Source organism: Thunnus thynnus, chromosome 9, assembly GCF_963924715.1.
Source record: "Thunnus thynnus chromosome 9, fThuThy2.1, whole genome shotgun sequence".
In the NCBI taxonomy this organism is placed as follows: domain Eukaryota; kingdom Metazoa; phylum Chordata; class Actinopteri; order Scombriformes; family Scombridae; genus Thunnus; species Thunnus thynnus.
The window spans coordinates 8,314,678-8,337,263 of NC_089525.1; the positions used below are offsets into that span (position 1 = coordinate 8,314,678).

Consider the following 22,586-nt stretch of genomic DNA (forward strand, 5'->3'; position numbering starts at 1 on the left):
AATTAAGTGTTGCTGTCAACTTCTGTCAAAAGCGCTGGCTTGAAACTCTATACCAGTTTTTGTTTGGTGTTGATAAACCAAGTAAAAACGGAGATACGTTGATATAAAAATCATGTTTACTCAAGTGTAAAAGCGTGCGAGATGGGACGGGGCAGACGTCGCATTTATTTTATATCTTCGTCATTTTTTGTCATATGACGAAACGGAAAAAAAATGCTCGAATCTGCTGATCGTGCTCCACAGATTCAACATTTCAGGAATAGAGGATTGCCAACTGTGAAGAGCACCTACGGAGGAGAAATGCGGGCGAGAGAGGGAAGCGGGCGAGAGAAGCGGGAGAGAGAGAGAGAAGCGGGAGAGAGAGAGAACAACAGAGACACGTGAAGAGATACTGAGATAATTTTCGGAAGATTTAAAGTTTTTGAGTCGGAAAAATGAAGTGAACGCTTAACGTAAGCCAAGCCTTTAAGTTGTTTTTTCAAGAGGAAGACGCTGATGACAGCTCATTGTCGGAATCAGAGAGCAACGACTAGTTGGATTGAGCTTTTTCAACCCAACCGTTTGAGAGAGGGGGGAGTGGGGAGAGAGACACAGAGAAGCATAATAACAACAATAATAACAATAACAGTGATAATAATAATAGATATATGATATAATAATAATAATAATAATAATAATAATAATAATAATAGCAATAGTAACCAGAGAAGGTGTCAAGGCAGGACACCCACAACTGTTTTGAAGAGTGGCACAGCTGAAAAAGAAAAAAACGCCTATGGCTACACCTGCTTTTTGTTGTAAATAGCTCTCTATAGTTTGATTTTATCTCAGTGTGACCTTTACATATTATATTTGCACTATTTGGGAACCTCACTAAACTCTGGGAATGCAAGGCCTGTAATATAGTTCTGTGTCTAATAGTTTACATCAACTTTTTTGAAGAGTGGCATAACTAAAAAGTAAAAAACGCCTATTGTTACATCTGCTTTTTGTTGTAAATAGATGTATATAGATTGATTTTATCTCAGTGTTACCATTATATGTTCACATTTGCAACCTGTGTTTACATTTGCAACCTTTAAAATGCTTTGTTGAACATGTTTGTGTTTCTTATAGTGAAAATACTACAATTTTCCTGATCGGATTTTATGTATTTTGTGTGTTTTTTGGTCCAATATGATGATATAGTATGTCAAAGTGAAAAAATAATTGTCTGGTCAGATAGGTGATGTTGTGCTGAAAAAAAAGATACCAAACATTGGCTTGTTTAACATTTTTTAAAGTGATATATAAAGGCAAATTCAAACATATGCAAAAACGGCCAAAATAGCCCAAGACTCCTAAGGGTTAAAGACATAGTGCAGGATGTCTTTGGAACTTTTGAATGGGCACTACAGTTCATCTGATCAACTTCAAACTCAAAATTGTAGTTTCCAGATATTCTGCATTTGAGGCGTTTAGAGAGTATCAGTATATTGTACCATCTACCGATAGGCTGCATGTGAGGCGTTGAGGGAACAGTGGTAAAATATAGCGTCTACCGATAGTCTGCATGAGAGGCGTTTAAGGGACGGGCACAATTCTCTCTAGGTATTGAGAAATTATGTTAACATACACAAAAAAATAAATACAATTTAAATAGCACTCATGGAGTTAGTGTTACCATGTTACCAAAGCCTAAATGAATCCATACATTTCTTGCCCTATGTAAAAACTATTGTCAAAATTATACCAAAACACTGAAATCTAAATATAATTAGATCTATTGAAAAAGCGTTACTTACTAATGCCATTCTGTATTCGCAGCCTGTTAACTTGTGAGCTAACAGACTAACTTGTTTGTTGTCATGGTTTTTGAAGAACTTGTTGTCAGAGGACAAATACAACTCAAACTGGTGGATCTGACATCCAGAGGACCTTCTGATTCACTCTATTCAAAGCCAAATGCAGAAAGGCAATAGGAAAGGTCTAAATCAGTAGTATTTGACTCTGATGTATCATAAACGTGAGTACTGGTATTGTCGTGCTTTGAGAAGTGCCCATGAAGTGATGTCATCACCCGTTTCTGCTCTGTGCTGAATTCTCAGTTTGATATTCGGCTGTACAGATGCAAAACCATCAATATCTCAGGAACGGCTGAAGATAATTTGATCAGATTTTCAACATACTGATCAGAAAAAGGAGCTGAATACCTTTGGTCGTATTTAAATAAATTAAAATACCTAAACATAAAAGTGTCTGGGTGTATTTCTTTCTGGTTTGTTCATATAATGAACTGGAAATGAACAGAGGTAGAGAAGAAGGAACATCATATTTGGGACAGCAGAGTTGCTTCTGGATGTTTATTCGTGTTTTTTTTTCTGATATTAAAATTTCTAACTGATGTTGTTTATGGAACCCAATCACTCAGCCGGCTATACTTTGGGATTTTGAGCTTTATGAATAAAATTGACTTGATGTGACATACTGTCACTTTTGTGCAAATGTGCAAACATTTCCTTAGAGAGGTTTAAAATCTGAACATAGGACACCCTCTATCCTTAGACCCTCAACTCGGATGAGGAAAAACTCCCCCAGAATCCCTTTAATGGGACAAAAAGGAAGAAACCTCAGGAAGAGCAACAGAGGAGGGATCCCTCTTCCAGGATGGACAGATGTGCAATGGATGTCATATGTACAGAGTGGACAGAAGTAGCAGTAGATGAAGTACAATATTAAGGAAATTAAGTAAAATGTATAATGTACTTAACATTATACATTTTACTTAATTAACAAGTTTCCGGTAGAGTGTAAAAGGGTTTAAAGTGAAGACTGTGGATCAATGAGAGGAAGTGGAGCAAGAGCTGGCAGGACATCAACCACAAAACCTCCCCTGTGCCATGGAGACCTGGAGAGGATGGAGGAGAGAACACTTGAAGCAGTAGAGATGCAGAGGTTGTAATTTGGGTGAAACACAAACCTTTAAAAGTCTATTATTGAGTCAATGATTTATGATTTTTCTTTTTCTCTTTTTTATCCTGTTTATGGTAATATAAAAAATATATCATCTATAAAGTGTTTTTTATAGAGAACAAGTGTTTACACTGTTAAAAAGCTAAAAGTAAGGGTGAATTCATTACGTAGTGAAGGTTGTGACATCAATATTTAGGGTGTGTACTGCATTCAGAAATACTGCACCAAGTCCACCGTTGTAGGCCGGGTGGGGCTGGAGCACCATTGAAGCTGTGTCATGTCAATCTGTGGAATAGACTGGTTCATGTAGGACTGTGTCGTGCCAGTCTGTGGAATACACTGTGTCATGTAAGACTGTGCCGTGCCAGTCTGTGGAATACACTGTGTCATGTAAGACTGTGCCGTGCCAGTCTGTGGAATACACTGGTTCATGTAAGACTGTGTCGTGCCAGTCTGTGGAATACACTGGTTCATGTAAGACTGTGTCGTGCCAGTCTGTGGAATACACTGTGTCATGTAAGACTGTGCCGTGCCAGTCTGTGGAATCAACTGTGCCATGTAAGACTGTGTCATTCCAGTCTGTGGAATAGACTGCATCCTGTTAGACTGTGTCATGTAAGACTGTGTCATGCCAGTCTGTGGAACAGACTGCATCCTGTTAGACTGTGTCATGTAAGGCTGTGTCATGTAACACCGTGGCGCGACAGCAGTTGCTATGTTCTGACATGTGGACAGCACATAGGGCTCCCTGGCTTGCTGTGAGTCTGCTGCTGGTTCTTCTGCACTCACTGCCACTTGCACCTCATTGAAAGCCGTATTCCTCTTCCTCTTTTTGCCCTGCACAAAAACAAACACATTAGACTTTCTATCTTAAATCAGTTTATAAAAAAACAAGATTCTTGGCCGTGACTGAGTGCCAGGAGCTCTGATATTGTGATGTAAACATGTGTGTATGATGATGTAGACTGTGTCATGTAAGACTGTGCCGTGCCAGTCTGTGGAATAGACTGTGTCATATAAAACTGTGTCATGTAAGACTGTGTCATGTAAGACTGTGTTATGCCGGTCTGTGGAATAGACTGTGTCATGTAAGACTGTGCCGTGCCAGTCTGTGGAATAGACTGTGTCATGTAAAACTGTGTCATGTAAGACTGTGTCATGTAAGACTGTTTTATGCCGGTCTGTGGAATAGACTGTGTCATGTAAGACTGTGTCATGCCAGTCTGTGCAATGGACTGTGTCATGTAAGACTGTGCTGCACCAGTCTGTGGAATAGATTGCATCCTGTTAGGCTGTGCCATGTAAGACTGTGTCATGTAAGGCTGTGTCATGTAAGACTGTGGCACGACAGCAGTTGCTATGTTCTGACATGTGGACAGCACATGAGTCTGCTGCTGGTTCCTCTGCACTCACTTCCACTTGCACCTCATTGAAAGCCGTATTCCTCTTCCTCTTTTTGCCCTGCACAAAAACAAACACATTAGACTTTTCTACTCTTCTTACATCAGTTTATAAAAACAAACTAGATTCTTGGCAGTGACTGATTTCCTGGAGCTCTGATATTGTGATGTAAACATGTGTGTATGATGTTGTGTGTGAGCAGGGTGTACTTACATAGTTGTCCTTGGCTGACCACTCAGGGTGCTGCAGGAGGTGTTGCTGTTTCTCTATTTCTGCCTCATTGTAATATTTGCTCTGCTCCTCCTTCGACAGAGACTTCCACTGTGGACAGACGATGACACACAATCAGTTAGCACACACACCTACCTAAAATTACCATGAAGATGTAAAGAGAGGAGTAAACATACTTACCTTCTCTCCCAGGATTTTGTTGATCATCGCACTGTCAGTGATGTTATATTGTGTCACAACATTAAACCTTTGCTCCCGCCTATAGAGCATAAAGGCGTTGGGCGGCTTCTTGACGTAGGACTTATCCTCTTTCTCATGCTTGGTGACAACAGGCACGTTTATGATATGAGGATTTAAGTAGTTAGGAAGCTCATACACAATCTCTCCATTCCTACACAGATAAAGAGAGAAAGCAAAACACACATTAGATAACAGAAAGTGTGTGTGAACATTGCTGAACAGCTTAAAGTTGTGTACAAAGTCACATTTGTGTTACTTACACATATCCAACAGGACGTAGGTTCTGCGGAAACACTCCAGGGAACTGGTTTGCTGGCACGTTATACTGCAGACACAAACAAAAACACAAATTGATTACAGAAGCTGCAAAGATGTCATTTACCCAGCAGGTGGCAGATAATCCCCTCTCTTTTTTGTCATAATAAGTGCCTCAATAACCTGCTGTGACATCTAGGGAGACCCTATGATGCACATACAGGCGTGTCTAGATGGTAATCCTAGATTTGCAAAAGCTCTTGCGACAGTGATCGTTTTAACCCAAACCATGATCTTTCCCTAACCCATACCAAATGTTTTTTTGTGTCTAAACCTAACCAGATATTAACCACAGCATTGTCAAATCATAAAACATCATTATTTTTTACAATGACAAACAACGTGCACAATGAAGCAAAAACAAGTAAGAATCTCACGACAGTTTTGCAAATTTAGGTTTACCATCTAGATACGACCCAGGCAGGTAAGTTTTGACTGCTCTATCAATGATCTCATTCTACCACTGCAATGAGTTACAGATACTATCTAACTGAACTACATCCACAACCAGAAAGTGAATCAGGGTCTTACCATTTGTGGAGGAGCAGCAGGCAGAGTGCTGGCTGCTATCCTTGGGACATTATACACAGGCTGCTGATTCGCCAGGTACTGTGGAGAGAGAGAGGGAGGGTTAGTCAGCCATATTACACACACTCCATTTATCATTTCAAGTTGTTTGACTGGAAGAAGCAGCTTCCAAGTCTTAATTTCAGTGCAAATTTGATTTGTAATATTGTAAAGTATACATGCAGTGACCTCTGAGTTTTAATAAATGGTATCAACTCTGATCAAGTCTCATCAAGCTCAAGTTAGGACACACTTACCTGGCCCTGGACATAAGCACCTGCATTGGTGTGCAGCTGTGTTGGCTGAACAAAGTCCTGACAAAGAGGAACCTGTGGAGCAGGATTTATGTTGTAAGCAGCAGCACCAGTGAGTCCATTAGCTGGCATCAGTTGATACGGCATCACAGGTTCTCCAGGCAGCTCACAGGTTTGAGAATATGCACCCCCTGGGGCGGACATACTAAGACCTACCTCTGGCTCAGTTTGGCTGGGGATGTCATGCTCGGCAGGTAGAAGAGGTGTTGGAGGTGGAGAAGGTATTGGAAGTGGAGGAGGTGGAGAAGGTGTTGGAGGCAGAGGAGATAATGGAAGTGGAAGTGGAGAAGGTGTTGGAGGCAGAGGAGATAATGGAGGCGGAGGTGGAGAAGGTGTTGGAGGCGGAGGAGATAATGGAAGTGGAGGTGGAGAAGGTGTTGAAGGTGGAGGAGATAATGGAAGTGGAGGAGGTGTTCGAGGTAGAGGAGGCTGCTGTGTCTCCGTCTGGTAATCATTAAAAGTGAACACACACTGATCCATACATGTAGGTGAGGGAAATAATCATGTATGTCATCTTATACAGTGCTGGTGATATACAGTATAGTAATATACACACTAAAACTATTGATAGATTACATAAACATGTCTGTTTTTGGCAAATCTGGTCAAATCAAGATACTCCTGTGGTCAAATCTCTGCTGTCTTACCTGCTGCTTTACCACAGGTTGAGGGGTCGGCACAGTTTGATTCTCATCACTGTTGCTGGGAATGAAAATGTCAGGAAACAACTCCAGCATTAGTGTCTCAAGACTGGAGTCCTGATATTCCCAGTTTTGAATAGACAATATTGTATCCAGTGCATCAGGCATTATCTCCATGGCGCTTTATGTGACCGGACTGATGAGGAACGATCTGCTGGACCTGGATCTACTGTAACTGGGTCAAGGTCTGATGGGTCTATCACTGAGTTCCTGTGACACAGATTGACGGGAAACTGGTTTTGAGACACTTTCAAAGGAAGCTGTTTACAACTCTGCTCACAAATATGACTCACTAACACTAAATTATAGATAAATAGTGTAGGACGGAGCTCCATAATGTAAAAAATGACGATATATTGTTTTAATCTTTTGTACATGTGAAAAAAACTAATTATCCTTTAGGACATCAGGGCTCTGCAGATTAGTGGTCATGAGTGTTCATGTATTAACCCAACAAGCTCAACTTCCTACATTACAAAATTGTGTGTAATATATATCCCACCAACCAATTTGTCTCAAGATTTGTGGATATCGATAACAAATGTGATTTTTACAAAAATGAAGAAGACACAACATTTATTTCATGAATGTCAGTACACATCAGGATTCTGGAAAAAATTAGGATTATTTTTACATTCAAACCAACCATTCAGTTAAGCTGGAAGCCAATGATTTAATACTATACTATGAAAACAAAAACCAGAAAGTTCCACATACTATCCATTTATTAATTTTACTGGGAAAATTTCACATCCATAAATCCAAGTTTTCCAGGTCTTGCCCATCGTTTCAACTTTTCATGATTATTTTTTTAGATTTATATTTAGAAAGTATTTTGAGTATATACAACTTAAAAACAATACAAAATGTGCACATACAGTTAGTAAGCTCCAAGAATTTTTTTGAAAGAAATCTGACTCTATTGCGTACTTTTTCTGTTATTTTTCTATTTATTTGTTATTACTTCTACCCTTTGTCTTGTTATCTTTACTTCATTAAGATACATGATTGTTGTCTGTTATTGTCTTAATGTCACACATGCTGTAAGTGACTCTAGCTGAACTCCCTTAACGTTGAAATAACGTAAAACAACCAAAAACTTGTGTTGTGAGAACATGTGTTGCTATTCTAGCTAAACTTAACATGAAGTTGAGTTATTTTTCTGTTTTATACAAAATTACTTTAATAAATTAAAGGTTACTCTAAAAACTACTGTTAATAATAATGTAATTGGTATTGTTTAGCTAGCTATAGAGCTCAGGTGTACCTTGGTCGTTGTCTCAGTGTTCAGTTCGGGGCTGTAGAGGTTAATCTCGCCGTCAGTAACTCTCTCTGAATGTATTTCTGCACTGATTTCAATCAGCTGCTTTCTCACAGGTGAAATGAATCAACTGTCTAACTCCCAGCTTTCTGCAACACGTCATAACCACTCAAGACTTTCATGCGTCATGAATGGAACGCATCCGTTCTAATTTATGTACATTCGTGACGCAATCAACTCCAATGGAGGGCAAAGAGCGGCCCGGAAAATTGTTTTTGAAAAAAACAAAACAAAACAAACGTATTCATTACAGTGTTTTTTGCAAAACATATATGCATTGACTCCTCATTGATAGCCTCTATAATATTTATTTTACTATTTAAATTATATGGATGTTACTTTGTAGATTACTAGTGAATTGGCATTTATTCATTTATTAATGCTATTTATTTATGCTATATGTTTATGCCATTGTACATCATTGACCTGTGACAATTTAGTGTCATTTAGAGGTAGATATAATGTTTAATGTATGATAATATTGCAAAAGTTTTCTGACAAATTGAGACTTTTGTCCTTAATTTACCTTTCCTTTTTGACTTTTTGAGAGAATGGGTTTAATATGTCTGATAACTGTAAGATTTATGATATATCAGTATTTTGCACTTGTTGTTTTCTATTTTTGACCTTTGGAGAGTTTTGGGGTTTATGTATGCTGCTTAAGATTTATTGACATTTTTATATTGAGTCATTTTGTATCTTTCTAATCTTTTTAATGCTTTTTTCTGACTGGTGACACATGCTCTGTGTTAGTTCAAGGTGCTCATCAGTCAAACTAATAATCTCTGTAGTCTGATTGGATGATTGATACTATATATTGTATTGTGATGCTGCCTGTATAACCTAATGAAGGTCAGATGGACTGAAAGTTGTGATCTAATAAATATTCAAGCAGTAAACAACACAGTATGCAGGAGTTCTTCTCATTATTCTTAAATGAAATTAATAGAAATAAACAAAACATACAAGCCAGCGTTTCCACTGCACCAGTTAACGGCCCTGCAATGAAAAATCCTGAACAAACTGGCCCTTGGTTGAACCTAATTGCTGACCCCAGTCCTAAACCTACACACACTACAGACTCCCTCTCGTTCAAGAATGAATCCAGCATCTTCTGTGAGAAAAGTCATGTGTAACATCATTTCCCCTCAAAGTCTATTAGTGATCCAACTAAAGACAAAAAAGGAACGACAGTTTCTCATTAACAGTCCTGTCAGAGTCTGTTTTTGTTTTACTTTTAGCCATTTCTGACCATGAAGCCACGGTTAGGTGTAAAGTTGAAACCACTGGAAACCACATAAGTTTGTTCTGTGAGACTCCTTTGGAGTAACTTTATCACTCGAAATATTGATTTAACATTTTTGTTTTAACTTTTCATCTGCAAACTGTGAGATGAATATTTTTTATATGATCATTTTATGGAAGAAGAACTAGTAATTGTCAATAAAGAAATAAAGAAAAAAGTTTGTTCTTGTCCTGCATTGAATTGTCTGTAGTCTATGTACAGACGCTTCTTTAGGACTGTTGGAGCGGAATACGGACTGCTATACTTTCCTTGATAATTTGACTAGAAGTGAAGCCATTTGTTGATTAATCAATCACAAAATGTCACAACAAAAATCATCTCAAAGGTGAATAGTCTGTGTTTCTCAGTACTTTATAGTAAATATATCTGAGTTTTGAAGCATTGATCAGACAAAAGAAGCAATTTGTAAACATCAACTTGGGTCTTGGAAAGTTGTGATGGACATTTTTCAATATTTTCTGACATTTTATAGCCAAAATGATTAATAGATGAATCAAGACAATTATTTCCAGAGTAATTGTTGGTTGCAGCCTTAAGTTAGACTCTGCAGTAATTACTGTGAATAGTCTGTTTACACAAACCAAAATGTTCACTGTCTTATTTACAGTGTGTTAAGTAGGTAGGTAAGTCTGTATTCAAGTATTTTGTTGTAAATAATGGGTATCTCAGGGAGACATTACTGGGAAACAAAACTGAAGTTTGGGAAAAACAGTGTGAACAATGATATTCTGTGGAGCCTATAAATTAATTATGGTAAAGTGTATTTCACAGTTGAGATAACAAAAGAGGCTTTGGGAAAATGTTATACTATGATTACTTTATGGTATCCAAACGTAATACACTATTTTATACTGTGTTGTAACTGATAATAGACTGAAACTGAGAGGAAAACAACCTGATGGTAGTGTGACTCTGGTTTTAACAGTATTCCATTTATTGTTGACGTGTAAAAATATGCAAAAGAGATAAACGCATTGTTAAAATATATGTGTTTAACATCTGGTTATCTCCTCTTTCCCCTATTTTAAGTGGGGTCTGGGGACCTCCAGGGGTCCTTGAGGGAGGTTCAGGGGGTCCCTGGCAAAACGGAGAATAATTTATTTTCACTATAATTCCATTTATAAGTACACAAATAACAGAGTGTGTGATTATTTGGTCATGTTTCTGTGATAAAAATTCTAAAAGCAGATGGGGGACCCTGGACAAAATCTTATCAAATGGGGGTCCGTGGTCTAATTTCTGTCAGTTTAGAAGTCCTTGGTGTGAAATAATTTGAGAACCACTATAGACACGATTATTTTGGGACGTTAAGCTCAGACTGTGGGAGGCGCCAGTGTGCGGGCTGCCAACACGGAAACAGAAAAGACGAAGAAAAAGAAGAAGAAGGAGCGGAAGAAGATCAGGAAGTGACCGTACATCGATAGATGGAAGTGACGCAGTGGTGTTTACATCACGCAGCTGAGCGATTTCACAGAATATCTCTTTGTGTTCACATATTTATCCGCTGAGTTTGGTCGCCGTTATCGTATTTCAATGGGTGCACACGGGGTTTTGGGCAACGAGCCCGAGTCTATAGACTACTCGGTGCACGAAGCCTGGAATGAGGCCACCAATGTCTACCTGCTGGTTATCCTGGTCAGCTTCGGCCTGCTGATGTACGCCAGAAAGTAAGCACAGTCTGCATTTATAGTCAACCATTCACTGCACCGCTTGGTTTATACAATACAGAGATACCATACAGATGTGGTGCAGTCACAGACCCTTCTCGCCTTCTCTCAACATATACAAATTCACATCATACTCCATTATTAAATCGCCCATTTGAATGTTTACTTGGTCACAGGGAAATGGGCGTATCTCATGAGGCATTACTTTATTTATTAACAGATTCGTCAGGGTTTTCTAAGTAATTCGGCATTCATATAATTCCCCATACCGTATTATAAGTCAATTTTAATAATAGTCTCTCAACTACTGTCAGAAATAAATGGTGATGTTCTCTCTGTAGGATATGGTTAAAACCCACTGGGGCCTATACGGTATCTTTGTCTCACGTCGAATCTCTTAATATTCACGTATAATTTAGAAACAAGAGGAAGATCATGCGTATCTTCACTCTGCCTCCAACCGCTGGAAGCAACCCGGAGCCCAACTTCTACGACAGCCTGCAGAAGGTCCGCCTGCGACAGCAGCTGGAGATGTACTCTCTGGGTGAGTATCACTGATACTTCATACATACTTCATAATACTGACAGTTTTGAATATGTATGTGATATTTTATTCACCAAAAGTTGTTTATATTTCCTAAATCCATCTTTCCTCACAGTTCAGACTAATGTATCTGTAGCAACTGTATCTATATTGCTATTCTGGATGATCTCGAGGTAAATGTCTACCATCTTGTCTTCTAGCCAGGAAGTTTGAACAGCAGCAGCAACAGGGCCAGACGGACAGTGTGCAGCTCTCCATGGAATGAGAGCACAAGGGCGTTCATCCCTTTCTGTCTGAGTCAACACTCCCTCATCTTCAAGCCCCCTCTGCACACAGATAGGAAGCCACATGGGATGGCTGTCGAGACTGACTAGAGCCCAGAGAAAGAGGCTACTCCTGTACTGGTTGTTGCTGTTAAACTGCTGTTTGTCTCTTCTTCGTCTGTACTCATGGACCAGATACAGCTGGACCGATGGAGAAGCCAGGAAGGCTCGGGGGAGTCTGGCATCTTACAGGTTCGCTGTGTGACGCACAGCAGCGACGTGAACTTTGTGAGAGGTATTATAAACCTGTAACTGCAGCAGATCACTGAGGTTTTTTCAGTGACATGTGGGGGGAAAAAGTCCACCACAAAGAGTACCTTTCAAATCAAACCAGATGTTTTTTACTTGTCTGTTAGATATGTTTTAAGTAGTAAAATTAAATGTCTTAAATGTGAAAATAAAGGCACACAAACTAGAGCAACTGAGTCAGTGGATGATTTGATGACCTGAGTTCACCATAATGACGCTTCATCTGGGTTTTATTTGGCTGTGTGTCAAATCAGTTTCATCCCATGTTCCTTAGAAATAAAGTTCAGAAACTTTAAAGGGTCAGTTAACCCAAATTACAAAAAACATTTTCTCACTTACTTCTAGTGGTACCCAGCTGTGCAGATAGGTTTAGTTCTGGTGAAAAAGTGATGTAGCTGTCGAAGCCACGCTAGCGGTGTGACTCTAGAGATGGCCGTGTCTGTCAGTCTGTCCGCCACTCTGGTCCAGACTGAAATACCTCAACAACTTTTGGATGGATTCTAGGGAAATTTTGTTCAGACATTCATGTCATGGTTCCCAGAGGATGAACCCTAATGACTTTGGTGATCCCCTGACATTTCCAGTGGCACCACCATGAGGCTGACATTCATTCTCAACTATTGGGTGAATTTTCATTAAATTTGGTACCGATATGAATGCCTCACTTAGGATAAATTGTAATAATCGCTTTGGTGATCCCGACTTTACAAACAAACAAAAAAAAGAACTTTGTATTTAGTGCTAATTAGCAAGTGTAAACATATTAACAATAAACTAAGATGGTGAACATGGTAAACATTTTACTTACTTAAGATGAGCATGTTCACATTATCATTGTGAATATATTAGCACGATGATGTCAGTGTTTAGCTTAAAGCATCGCTGCACTGTAGACTCTTAGTCATGTTAAAAAGTTTTGAGTACTGCAAACTAAATCCCATTCACCCCCACTATGAATGTCAGAGCTAAACAACTCAAGAGGAAAGTAAGAAAAAGCTGAGTGTTAAGTGTGAAAACTTTGTGTGAACCATCCCTTTAAATGACTCTTATAACCATTACTCCTCCTCACTCCTTTCATAGTACTCATGAAGCACAAATATCACAAACTGGGGAGCAGATTTTATTCATGGTGAAACATACAGTAAACCGTTCTGTTTATCAGAGATAAACCGAAATATTCCCTGTTTCATCCAGAGCCAGGAGGTCCCTTCGTTCAACAGTCCAACAGTTTAAACAGAAATATCAAGCATACAATAGATAACCCTGGTAATGGAATGATTGAGGCGACACCACAGGCACATTCAGTAATTATCAGAACAGTGAAACAGTAAGAGATGCCACACTGGGAAAAGAATAACCACTTCAATCAACAAAACAAAGCACGCTCACACTATCAACTGAGCGAGGACACAATGAGTTCTTTTTTTGTATTAAGTGGTACACACTCAAATTTGATTTATCAGTCAGCCATCAATTATGAACGGAAAATTCAGAGTATTTACAAGAATCTAGTGCTGATGGACTGACATTACATTAAATGGCTTCATTACACATGAACATTAAGAGCTGATAGCTTCAGCAGTGTAAACATGGCCATGGTGTAAACACCTCTTTGGAAATATTGAATTTCCTGCATGAGATAGGTAAAGCTCAGCACCAACGTTTTAAGGGAAAATATACAAAATGCTCCAGGCATAAAATTAATTGTACAAAGCGAGTTCCCTTGCGCTTCAACCTTCATGTAAGAAAGTTGAACAATACAGAGTATAAAAAATAACATGTTTTGAAACTAAATATAAAAACGCAATTATATACAGAAGATTTGCAGCAGCAGTCAGGAAACCGCAATAAAATAAGATGTGTTCGTTCACACAGTACAGCAAGCAGATTTTGCATAAGTGAAATTAAGTTAAAATGGCAAGAGCAAGCAAGATGCTCATCTACAATGCAAATGCTTTATTAAACAACCTCAGTGTGGGCCACGAGGGCAGACGTCCATGTCGTTGACGGTGAGTGCTTTGGCGTAACTGGACCTCCAGTCTCTGAGGAAGAGCTCCTCTGCTTGACTCTGCAGAGTCTGCTGGCCTTGTCCAACCACAGAGCCCGTCTGGTTCACCACCAGGCCCACTCCAGCAGTCTGGGTGAAGTAGTTCTCTGACCAGTTGGACGTCCCTGTGGACACAGAAACAGGAACTGATATGACGAATAACATTTTGGTATTATCTGCAGCTAAAGTTTGTTTGTCAAAAGCAAAACATTGTTACAGCCTGTTCAGATCCTTTATATTACTCTTTTACTCCAATTTGTACAAAAGTCTTGCATGAAGTCTTATTTGGGTAAAAGAACAGAAGTATTAAGGTCTATAAATGCTCCCTTTTACAGTGTTATGTCTATTAAAGGATTATTTGCACTGATGCATTTGTTGTAGTTAACCGAGGTGCAGCTGACTTTAACTGTGTAATAAACTGCTGAGCAGTTAATATGCACAAACCACCATCTTATAAAGTCATTTATGTCTGTAATTAAGTCATATAAACTTTGTTTTGCAGTCTATTAAAAATATTTTAACCATTTTGTAATTTAAATCAAAAAAATGTGACAGAGTAAACTGAAATATTCGCACAACACTGGCAATTCTTTTGACTTTTTATGAGAATAAAACTTTAAGGACTCAAACTCAGACTAAAATGACTTGATAAGAGGAAGATTTTTTTCATCCCTGAACAAATCATATTTTAGAAGTTGATTATACTGTATGTTTGTAATAAACTGGAACATAAACTAAGTACCTCGAAACTGCACTTAGGTATAGTATTTAAGTAGATATACTTAGTTGTATTCATGCTCTGAGCCTGTGATAGTGGATATTAATGTTTGGAGGGTTGCAGTAAAAACAGTGATAGCATACCGATATAGAGCACTCTGTCTGTAACCATGTACTTGGCATGATTGACTCGTGCAAAGGGGATCTTCATCTGCTCCGGTGTTGAAGGCACAGTAAAGATATTCTGAACAGAAACAAAAAAGAGTTTAGGATCCATCACTATTCAGTTAGGGACACTACCGTATGTCTCAGCCAATCACGAATGAAATCTCAAAACGCACCACTTCAATGTCACATTTCATTGGAGGTCTGTTGAGCACCAGCAGGGACTGCAGGAAGGTGAACATGGGGGCGGGGGAGTGCTCCCAGCAGCTGACCAGCAGTCTGACCTGCACCCCTCTGGTGCAGGCAGCGCCACGCAGGGCTGAGTCGATGGCGGGCCAGAACCTGAGAGCAGGAGACCAACACACAGTTTTAACACAGAAACTCTCTCCAGAACACACATTGATACAGTCAGTAGCTGAATGACTGTGACACAGAAAGGCAAAGAAAAAGATGTATCTGCTACTGATGGAAAAAGATATCAGAACATTTTCCTTCATTTGTATTTCAGTGTAGAGTGTTATCTACAATTTATGAAGGCATTATCAAAAGTCATTTCTTTGGATATCAGTAAATGACATCACAACTGGACTTGAACCTGATTGGCTTTCATCCAGTCAGGCAAGTTTCCAGCATTTGAATTAGAAAGCCTGCAGTCAGCAGATATACATTAACTTAATTAAAGAAACTGCTTTATCAGCCAATCAGGATCCAGTATTGTGACTGTTAATTCAATACATACCATTTAATTAATCAAAATTACACTGGTACTTACATTAACACAGTACCCTGTATATGGTAAATGACTTGACTAATATAAGTCATCACATAAAACTTTAATATATTGCGTCTGAGGAATTTGATTGATTTAAATAGTTGTGCTTCTGTGTGAGTTGAGTGTGGTTTGGCACCTGAGGGGCTTGGTGAACTCAGACAGAGGAAGATAGTCCATGACAGAGATGTAAATGAATTTCTGGGCGTCGTCGATAACTGACAGGATGGTGGTAAGATCGTCCGAGCGGCCGCGGGCTGAGATCTGTGGAGGGGCACTCTGCAGGAGACAGATAATACACAGGCAATGAGGATCATGGGAGCAACCAGGGAGAGTATGATTTCCCTTCAAATTAGTTAATTAAATTAACTTAATTAAATTAATCAGGATTTACTCATAATTGATTATCTAAATAGTTTTCTTTAATCTCTTCCACTCTAACGGAGGTGCGATTCCAGTTTAAACACTAAATGGTTTAATTAAAAACACAAAAAGGCTGTTATTGACAACACCTGCTGTCTAAAAATATCAGCATCAGCCTTTACAACCCATATTGGTCAGAAAGAATTACACTCATAAAAAAAAGCAGAGAATCAGATTTTTTAAGCTTGACGGAAGCTCATAGAGTCTGCAGAACTTACAGACAGGTAGACTTTGGCGGGAACTCCGTTGAACTTAAGATGCAGAGGATTCTGGGAGCTGGACAGGGCAGAGAGGCGAGCAGGCCAGTACAGAGGCAGGGAACCGTTGTTTGCGCCACTGATGCTCCAGTACACCCCAAAGATCCGAAAGGCGTCCTGAGCCAAGCAGCTGCAGTCCTCCACTGACAGGCCGACCTCCTTCACCTTGGATCAACAAAGCAGAAGATGTAGTCTACAGCATAACTTGCTCTAAATATACACATCAATAATAGGCAGCTCTGTAGTCTAAGCATCAATATCACAGCTCATAAAGTTGAATTAATTCAATGATCAATTGTGCAGCTCTCCTTGAAAGTTTGTTTCAGTCTAAAGCTCATCTCAAAAATGCTTTCTCGTTGCAGCCCAGTTAGTTTTATGTGTCTTGAAACATGTTTGAAAGTTTAGTCATTCCAAATAAAAGTGTGTTACTGCTCAGTTTCTTTTAGCCTTAAATCTACATGACTGCAGCCTTATGCCACGTCCACACTCACGCAGATACATTTGAAAATGCACATTTTTCCTTTCTTTCCATTTTACCTGACTCAAAGAACGCCAGTCCATGTTAGCGCTACCCAAGTAGAGGTGCTTTTGATCAACCACCCACAGCTTGGTGTGGACGATGCCTCCAGTCAGAGCCTTCAGGTCCACCTCTCTGACCTCTGCACCTAAAAACAGGAGACATCCATCCAGACTGTTTCAACCACCAGCAAAATTTACTTTTCTGTATCTTAATTTGTATACTAATATACTGTGTTTAAGTACAGTTGTTTGATCAAAAATATTGCTCTTTAAAAAATATTTTACAAAAATGCACAACACAATGTACCTGCTGCAGCCAGTTCAGCTGTGTCTTGATTTGAGGTCTGGGGGGCGTTAACGGCGACCTCAAGATTCACACCTTTGGATTCAAGCTGCTTCAACTGCTCAAAGACCTTTCTTCCCTACATAACATGGAGTAATGATATCACACACATCAGAAGTGAAAAGGTTTAGTTAGAATTACTAAACACTCTACACGGTGAGACTGAGGTGTGCCACTACCTGAGAGTCTGTAGGATCTGCAAACTCCACATCGTTGCCCCGTAGTGTCAAGTAGAAAGCAGCGATGTGGACTGAGTTGTTGGCCTTGTCCAGAAGACTGAGCCAGCTGTCTGCGATGCTCCGTCGGGGTGAGGGGTTAGATGTGTAGAGACCCACGGGGATGCTCTCCACCAGATGCACTCTGAACAGGGACAATGAGACTCAAACTACAACCACTTACACACCACATTCAATCCAGACAGACAGCATTTCAAATGAAAAGTCGTTTGTTAAACTCTCAAGTTTGATTGGTTTATGATTTAGTAGAGCTTGCATGACACTTTTAGTCTCTCATATGTCACCTTCCTACCTGATAATTGAAATATTAGAAATAATTTGCATATGATTTTTGATGATGATTTTATTAAAAATACAATGAGGTGAATTTCACAAATTCTCATGTTTGCTGAGAACAAACTCGATTGGAAAGATTTTCTTACCGACAATCAACGCTACAAGGCTCTGGTGTTAAGCCAAAGCCCTCCAGCCAGTGCAGCTCCAGCTGAGCAGTGAGCTGGACCACAGACATAGGCAGCCCATAGTGCCAAACATGCTGACCAAACCCCCCGAGAAGCAGCAAGGCGGTAGGCAGGAAGCAGAAGAGGGAAAAACTGGAGCATCCTGAGCTCTGCATAATGACAAGTGTAAAAAAGGACTTCAGAAAGTGGGAGACAGCTTAGGATTGTGCTGTGCTCTAAAGCCATTACTGCAAGGTGTGGTCAAATTACTCTCTCTCTCTCTCTCTCTATATATATATATATATATGAGTGACTCAGGTGAGACCATCATAGAAACTAGTATGACAGACAGCTAAACTCACCTTTGTTGACTTGGTTGATCTAGCTTTAGCAGGCTCCTCTTTAGCTGCAGAAGTTGATTCATTCATGTTGGCTTGTATCCCTGCAGCATCTTTGAGCTCAGACTGGCTTACATGTGGCTCATAATGTTCCTTCACCTCCCCTGAATCATGGCCCTTGGACGGTTCAACTGCTAAATCCTCCTCACATTCAACGTCTGATGAGGATCTACTGTCCTTAAATTCAAGTGTGTTCGTCGGTTCTGTCTCCCAGGGTGGTTCTTCATCCATGATAGCCTCCACTCGGCCAACCACAGCTGTATGAGCGACCTCTGCAGACTCCAACTCTACAGTGTCTCCAGAGGCAGTGAAGTCAATCTTGCTTTTAACCTCAACGTTGTATCTCTCTGCTGCATCTTCCTGTGGTTTCTGGCTGAGAAAGTCCTCACATGGAAGGTGTCTTATGGGGGCATCGAACATGTCAGCTTCTTTTTCAGAGTTTTTGCTCTTGTCTTGCTCTGGTAGATGTTGCTCCGACCCGTGCTCTGATCTGAGGGCAGGCCTGGGGCTTACAGTCATATGAGGTTGCTGCACAGACTCAGACAAACTCCAGCTCTTAGGTGTAGTAATTTGGGAGCTAGGAGCTGTCGCAGCGGCTTGTTCTGTGCTGCTGAACAAAGTGGGGGCTTCAAAGCCGATTTTGGGGATGCGGACCGTTGGCTGGGGAAGTGCTTTTTCTCTGACATCGGGTAGTTTGGACTTTGTAGCTTCCACGCTTCCAGCTTTCTCAGGAGGCTGAACAACATGGGTGGATGGAGTATCTTTTTTGGAGACGGGCAGCTCGTTGTTCTGGCTTGCATTGCTGCGCCGATTATGAAAAGTAGGGATTCGAGACACAGGTTTCCCACCTTTGCGGTTCATGTCTTCTCTCTCCTCAAGCTCTTTTTTTGCAGCCTTGTCGTCAACTCTGAGACGGTCCAGCACCACACTACAATGCTTCAGATCCTGCAGAAGACAGAACTTTATTAGAAAACAAACATGCATCTCACATGTGTATGATGAATACTATAACACTCCATTACCTCGAGAGGCTTCCGTAGCACTGCAATGGCTAAAATAGCCACACCTATTCAAATAAGCACTCCTGACTGGTACACCTCAGAGTGGCCGCTGCAGACTGGTGTTGATGTCAGTATTTGTTTATGGACATGACATTGGTGTTGCCATGGCTACCGCATCATTTAACTTAATATTTTGATGGCAGTCAAAGTTCAACTTGCTCTGCTTCAAGCTCTGTCCACAATTCTAATTTCCATAACTACATAATGATGGTTGCCATGTATTCCATAGCAACCATCTGTAATTTTTCCTAAGCAAATACTCAAGATGAGTATGAGATTAGGGCGTGGTCTCTCCACAGATTGTATTTCTCTCAATGCTGCAAGAATCTTCCTACAAACATGTTGTTTGGCCAAAACTCCACTTTCAAATTGTGTTGTTTAAAGCTTCTTTCCTAGCTTTTTTCTCTCCCATGTTTGTATTATGTCTGTAGTTTATGTCGGTTTTTAGTGCATCACTGTTTCCCTAATTTTGAATGATTTCACCTTTTATAATTGTGACACACTTGTAAGCTTTTGAAAGTGGCTACATGTATATATAAACTTACTTGTAACTAATATTTTCACATGCTGATATTATCACAGATGTATCAGTGCTGAATGTATGTGTGCAGATATGCAAAATGTAAATTGCATTACATTAATTTTTTGAATTTTTATCCATATGACACTTATTTTATGTTACTTTTAATCATGATATCTTTTTTATTGTATGTTTTTAAAATACATGTATTTTGAGTTTGTCTCCGAGTCTCTGTTTCTACTGTTACTGTCATCTTTAATGATTATTATTTTCATCATTGATTAATCTATTAACATTTTTTTGAATGAACTTTTTAATGGATTAGTCTATAAGATATCAAAAAAAGTGAAAAATGCCCTTTAAAGTTTCTCATAGCCCAAGCTGTTGTCTAAAAATTGCTTGTTTTGTCTGACCAACAGTCCAGAGCCCAAAGATGATAGTTAAGTTAAACTAAGCAGAGAAAAGCAACTCAAATTTGAGTTTGCCTGTTTTCTTGCTTGACATATGACTTTAAGCTGGAATGTGGGACTTTTACATATAAATGAATGTCTGTTACATTCAAGCTCTTGCCAAACAACTTCACACAATGCTAATTAAGCCTATCACTGCCAGGTAAATCTCTCTGTATTTCGCAGTATACCAAAGTTTTTAAATCCTGTGTCTGTGGCGACATTCCCGCCCTGGTGCACCGGTAGTGATGTGTTTTACGTCAACTAGCAATGACGTTTGGGGCGGACTGTCCACAGTGCGCCCCAACTATGTTGCGTTGCCAGGGTGGGGACTGGCTCACATAAAAAGTGCCAAGGGCCTGCGGTGATGACGTCAACAGTGTTTGTGTAATGACTCTCACTGCCAGAAGGGGGAGACAAAAGTTCTGTACTGCAGAATATATATATATATAAATAATACACATATACTGTATGTGATGTGGGGCGTCAGGACACAGTGTTGGTTGTACAGTGAAGTAAAGCAAAAATAATATAAAGAAGCATACAATTAGTCACTTGTGAAAGTGTGAAATAAAACTTATCATGATGCAGCATGTTCAGTTAACTTGCTCAAAAGTAAGTTTTGGCTGGGTGCATGACAAGCATGTCAAATTGGTTGCGTATCATTTTTTGGTCAATCAAAATGACCAAATTTGAGGAATCTTGCCAAAAAAAATGTTTGTTTATGTTAAAATGGTTTATCAGTCAATAGACTCACATATACTGATATCCACATTGGCCACAGTACTCCAGTATCAGTTAAACTCTATTATTTATGGGTAAATAACTAAACTCATTTCTCTATATCTTAATATAGGAGTAAACTTTACTTCTCTGCAGACAGGATAAAGGAGATCAGGACACTTCCGCAGTAGCTTGCCAATATTTCCTGCTCATGATTACATGGTGCTGCACAGACACAAAGCATTATTTCTTTCACCACAGGGCTCTGTAAACAAGAGCTCTACCACACCCAGGCATCTTCTGTGGCTATACTTTAACTACCTTTACAAAATAACATCTAACAGCGAGGAGGCGTGTGTGTGTTTTCTGGAAGGTGAATTTTAGCTTACCGTTACATCTGCCTCCTCAGCAGCTTCCTCCTCCAGCTCAAACGGGGCACTCTGGTGTATCTCCATCACTCGGCTCTGGACAGACTCAGAGTCTGACTCATCAGTGTCCTGACAACATCACGTTACACGGTTACATCGTCGCCCAACAAGCATTGTAATATAACATTGAATTGTACAGTGCAATGTGGGGCGTCAGGACAGTGTTGGTTGAACGGCAGAAGTAAAGCAAAAATTATATTAAAAAGGCATACAATTTGTCACTTGTTCACATAAAAAGCACAGTCAGTGTTAAGCAAAACTTACCATGATGCAGCAAGTTCAGTTAACTTGCTCGGTAATAAGTTTTGGCTGGAAGCAGGGATTCACACTCACGACTGATGCAATTTTAGCTCTTAGTGGTTAAGCTAACCAGCTATGCGAATTATATACAAGTTAAATTGGTTATAGCTGTAAATATACTGCAATTTAAAGCACGTTGGTTCCTATATAACCTTTTTCTTGAGTCGTTTTTCTCGGGTTAGTCGGCTAACGTTGCTACCGTTAGCGAGCAAGCTACGTGGCCAACTGTGAAGTTTTCCGCGGTGGTGGAGGAAGAGGAGGCGGAAAAGCTGAGTAATAAAAAAAGACCCACCTCGTACGTAAGTCTGTCGACCAGGCGGGTCGACCGGCGCGGTGTGGCCGGTGCGGTATCCCGTAACTCCTCCTCACTCGCCTGACCGTGGTGGTAGGATTTCCTGGAGCGCAGGACCATCGGCATCTTCGTCCGCTTTAAATTAACAATGCGGCAGCTTCGTGACGCGAGATTAACGGACGACCCGGAGCGTCTGCAATGCTGAAGTGTGTCTACTGGGGCAAACGGCTAACGCTACTGCTGTGGCCAACAAAACTCGCATTGAACAGCTGCTAGAGTTATCAAAACACCTCTTCCATTAACCTGCATTCAAACTGCGTGTTTAATCTGTTTATAAAAGCGCCTTGCGTCTCAGGATAAGTAAACAA

The 22,586-nt window shown here is 39.9% G+C and overlaps 3 protein-coding genes across 8 annotated transcripts; 1 reads left to right on the forward strand and 2 right to left on the reverse strand.

The window, feature by feature from the left end:
• Positions 1 to 2,313: 2,313 nt before the first annotated feature.
• On the reverse strand, positions 2,314 to 8,257 carry LOC137189007 (lymphoid enhancer-binding factor 1-like). 4 transcript variants are annotated; one of them, XM_067598627.1, is made up of 10 exons: positions 7,989 to 8,257; positions 6,668 to 6,931; positions 5,964 to 6,464; positions 5,671 to 5,748; positions 5,085 to 5,149; positions 4,765 to 4,975; positions 4,567 to 4,674; positions 4,366 to 4,413; positions 3,742 to 3,789; positions 2,314 to 2,887 (listed from the first exon to the last, which is right to left on the reverse strand). In XM_067598627.1, exons 2-10 carry the CDS (start codon positions 6,836 to 6,838, stop codon positions 2,855 to 2,857), a joined length of 1,263 nt encoding a protein of 420 aa, XP_067454728.1. In that variant the 5' UTR covers positions 6,839 to 6,931; positions 7,989 to 8,257; the 3' UTR covers positions 2,314 to 2,854. The 4 variants fall into 4 exon arrangements, with proteins under 4 accessions (XP_067454728.1, XP_067454726.1, XP_067454727.1 ...); XM_067598625.1 differs by having other exon boundaries at positions 3,120 to 3,789; XM_067598626.1 differs by having other exon boundaries at positions 2,314 to 3,789; positions 5,964 to 6,035; positions 7,989 to 8,256.
• A 2,480-nt stretch (positions 8,258 to 10,737) lies between these two features.
• Positions 10,738 to 12,299, forward strand: smim19 (small integral membrane protein 19). The gene is made up of 3 exons (XM_067598634.1): positions 10,738 to 11,015; positions 11,435 to 11,559; positions 11,760 to 12,299. Exons 1-3 carry the CDS (start codon positions 10,882 to 10,884, stop codon positions 11,822 to 11,824), a joined length of 324 nt encoding a protein of 107 aa, XP_067454735.1. The 5' UTR covers positions 10,738 to 10,881; the 3' UTR covers positions 11,825 to 12,299.
• A 936-nt stretch (positions 12,300 to 13,235) lies between these two features.
• On the reverse strand, positions 13,236 to 22,548 carry pld7 (phospholipase D family, member 7). Of its 3 annotated transcripts, none has more exons than XM_067598629.1 (12): positions 22,219 to 22,548; positions 21,588 to 21,695; positions 18,410 to 19,390; positions 18,030 to 18,217; positions 17,551 to 17,731; positions 17,336 to 17,450; positions 17,047 to 17,174; positions 16,471 to 16,674; positions 15,969 to 16,108; positions 15,237 to 15,402; positions 15,040 to 15,139; positions 13,236 to 14,303 (listed from the first exon to the last, which is right to left on the reverse strand). In XM_067598629.1, exons 1-12 carry the CDS (start codon positions 22,342 to 22,344, stop codon positions 14,101 to 14,103), a joined length of 2,640 nt encoding a protein of 879 aa, XP_067454730.1. In that variant the 5' UTR covers positions 22,345 to 22,548; the 3' UTR covers positions 13,236 to 14,100. The 3 variants fall into 3 exon arrangements, with proteins under 3 accessions (XP_067454730.1, XP_067454731.1, XP_067454732.1); XM_067598630.1 differs by lacking the exon at positions 22,219 to 22,548 and adding an exon at positions 21,891 to 22,176; XM_067598631.1 differs by lacking the exons at positions 21,588 to 21,695; positions 22,219 to 22,548 and adding an exon at positions 19,468 to 19,599.
• Between the last annotated feature and the right edge of the window lie 38 nt (positions 22,549 to 22,586).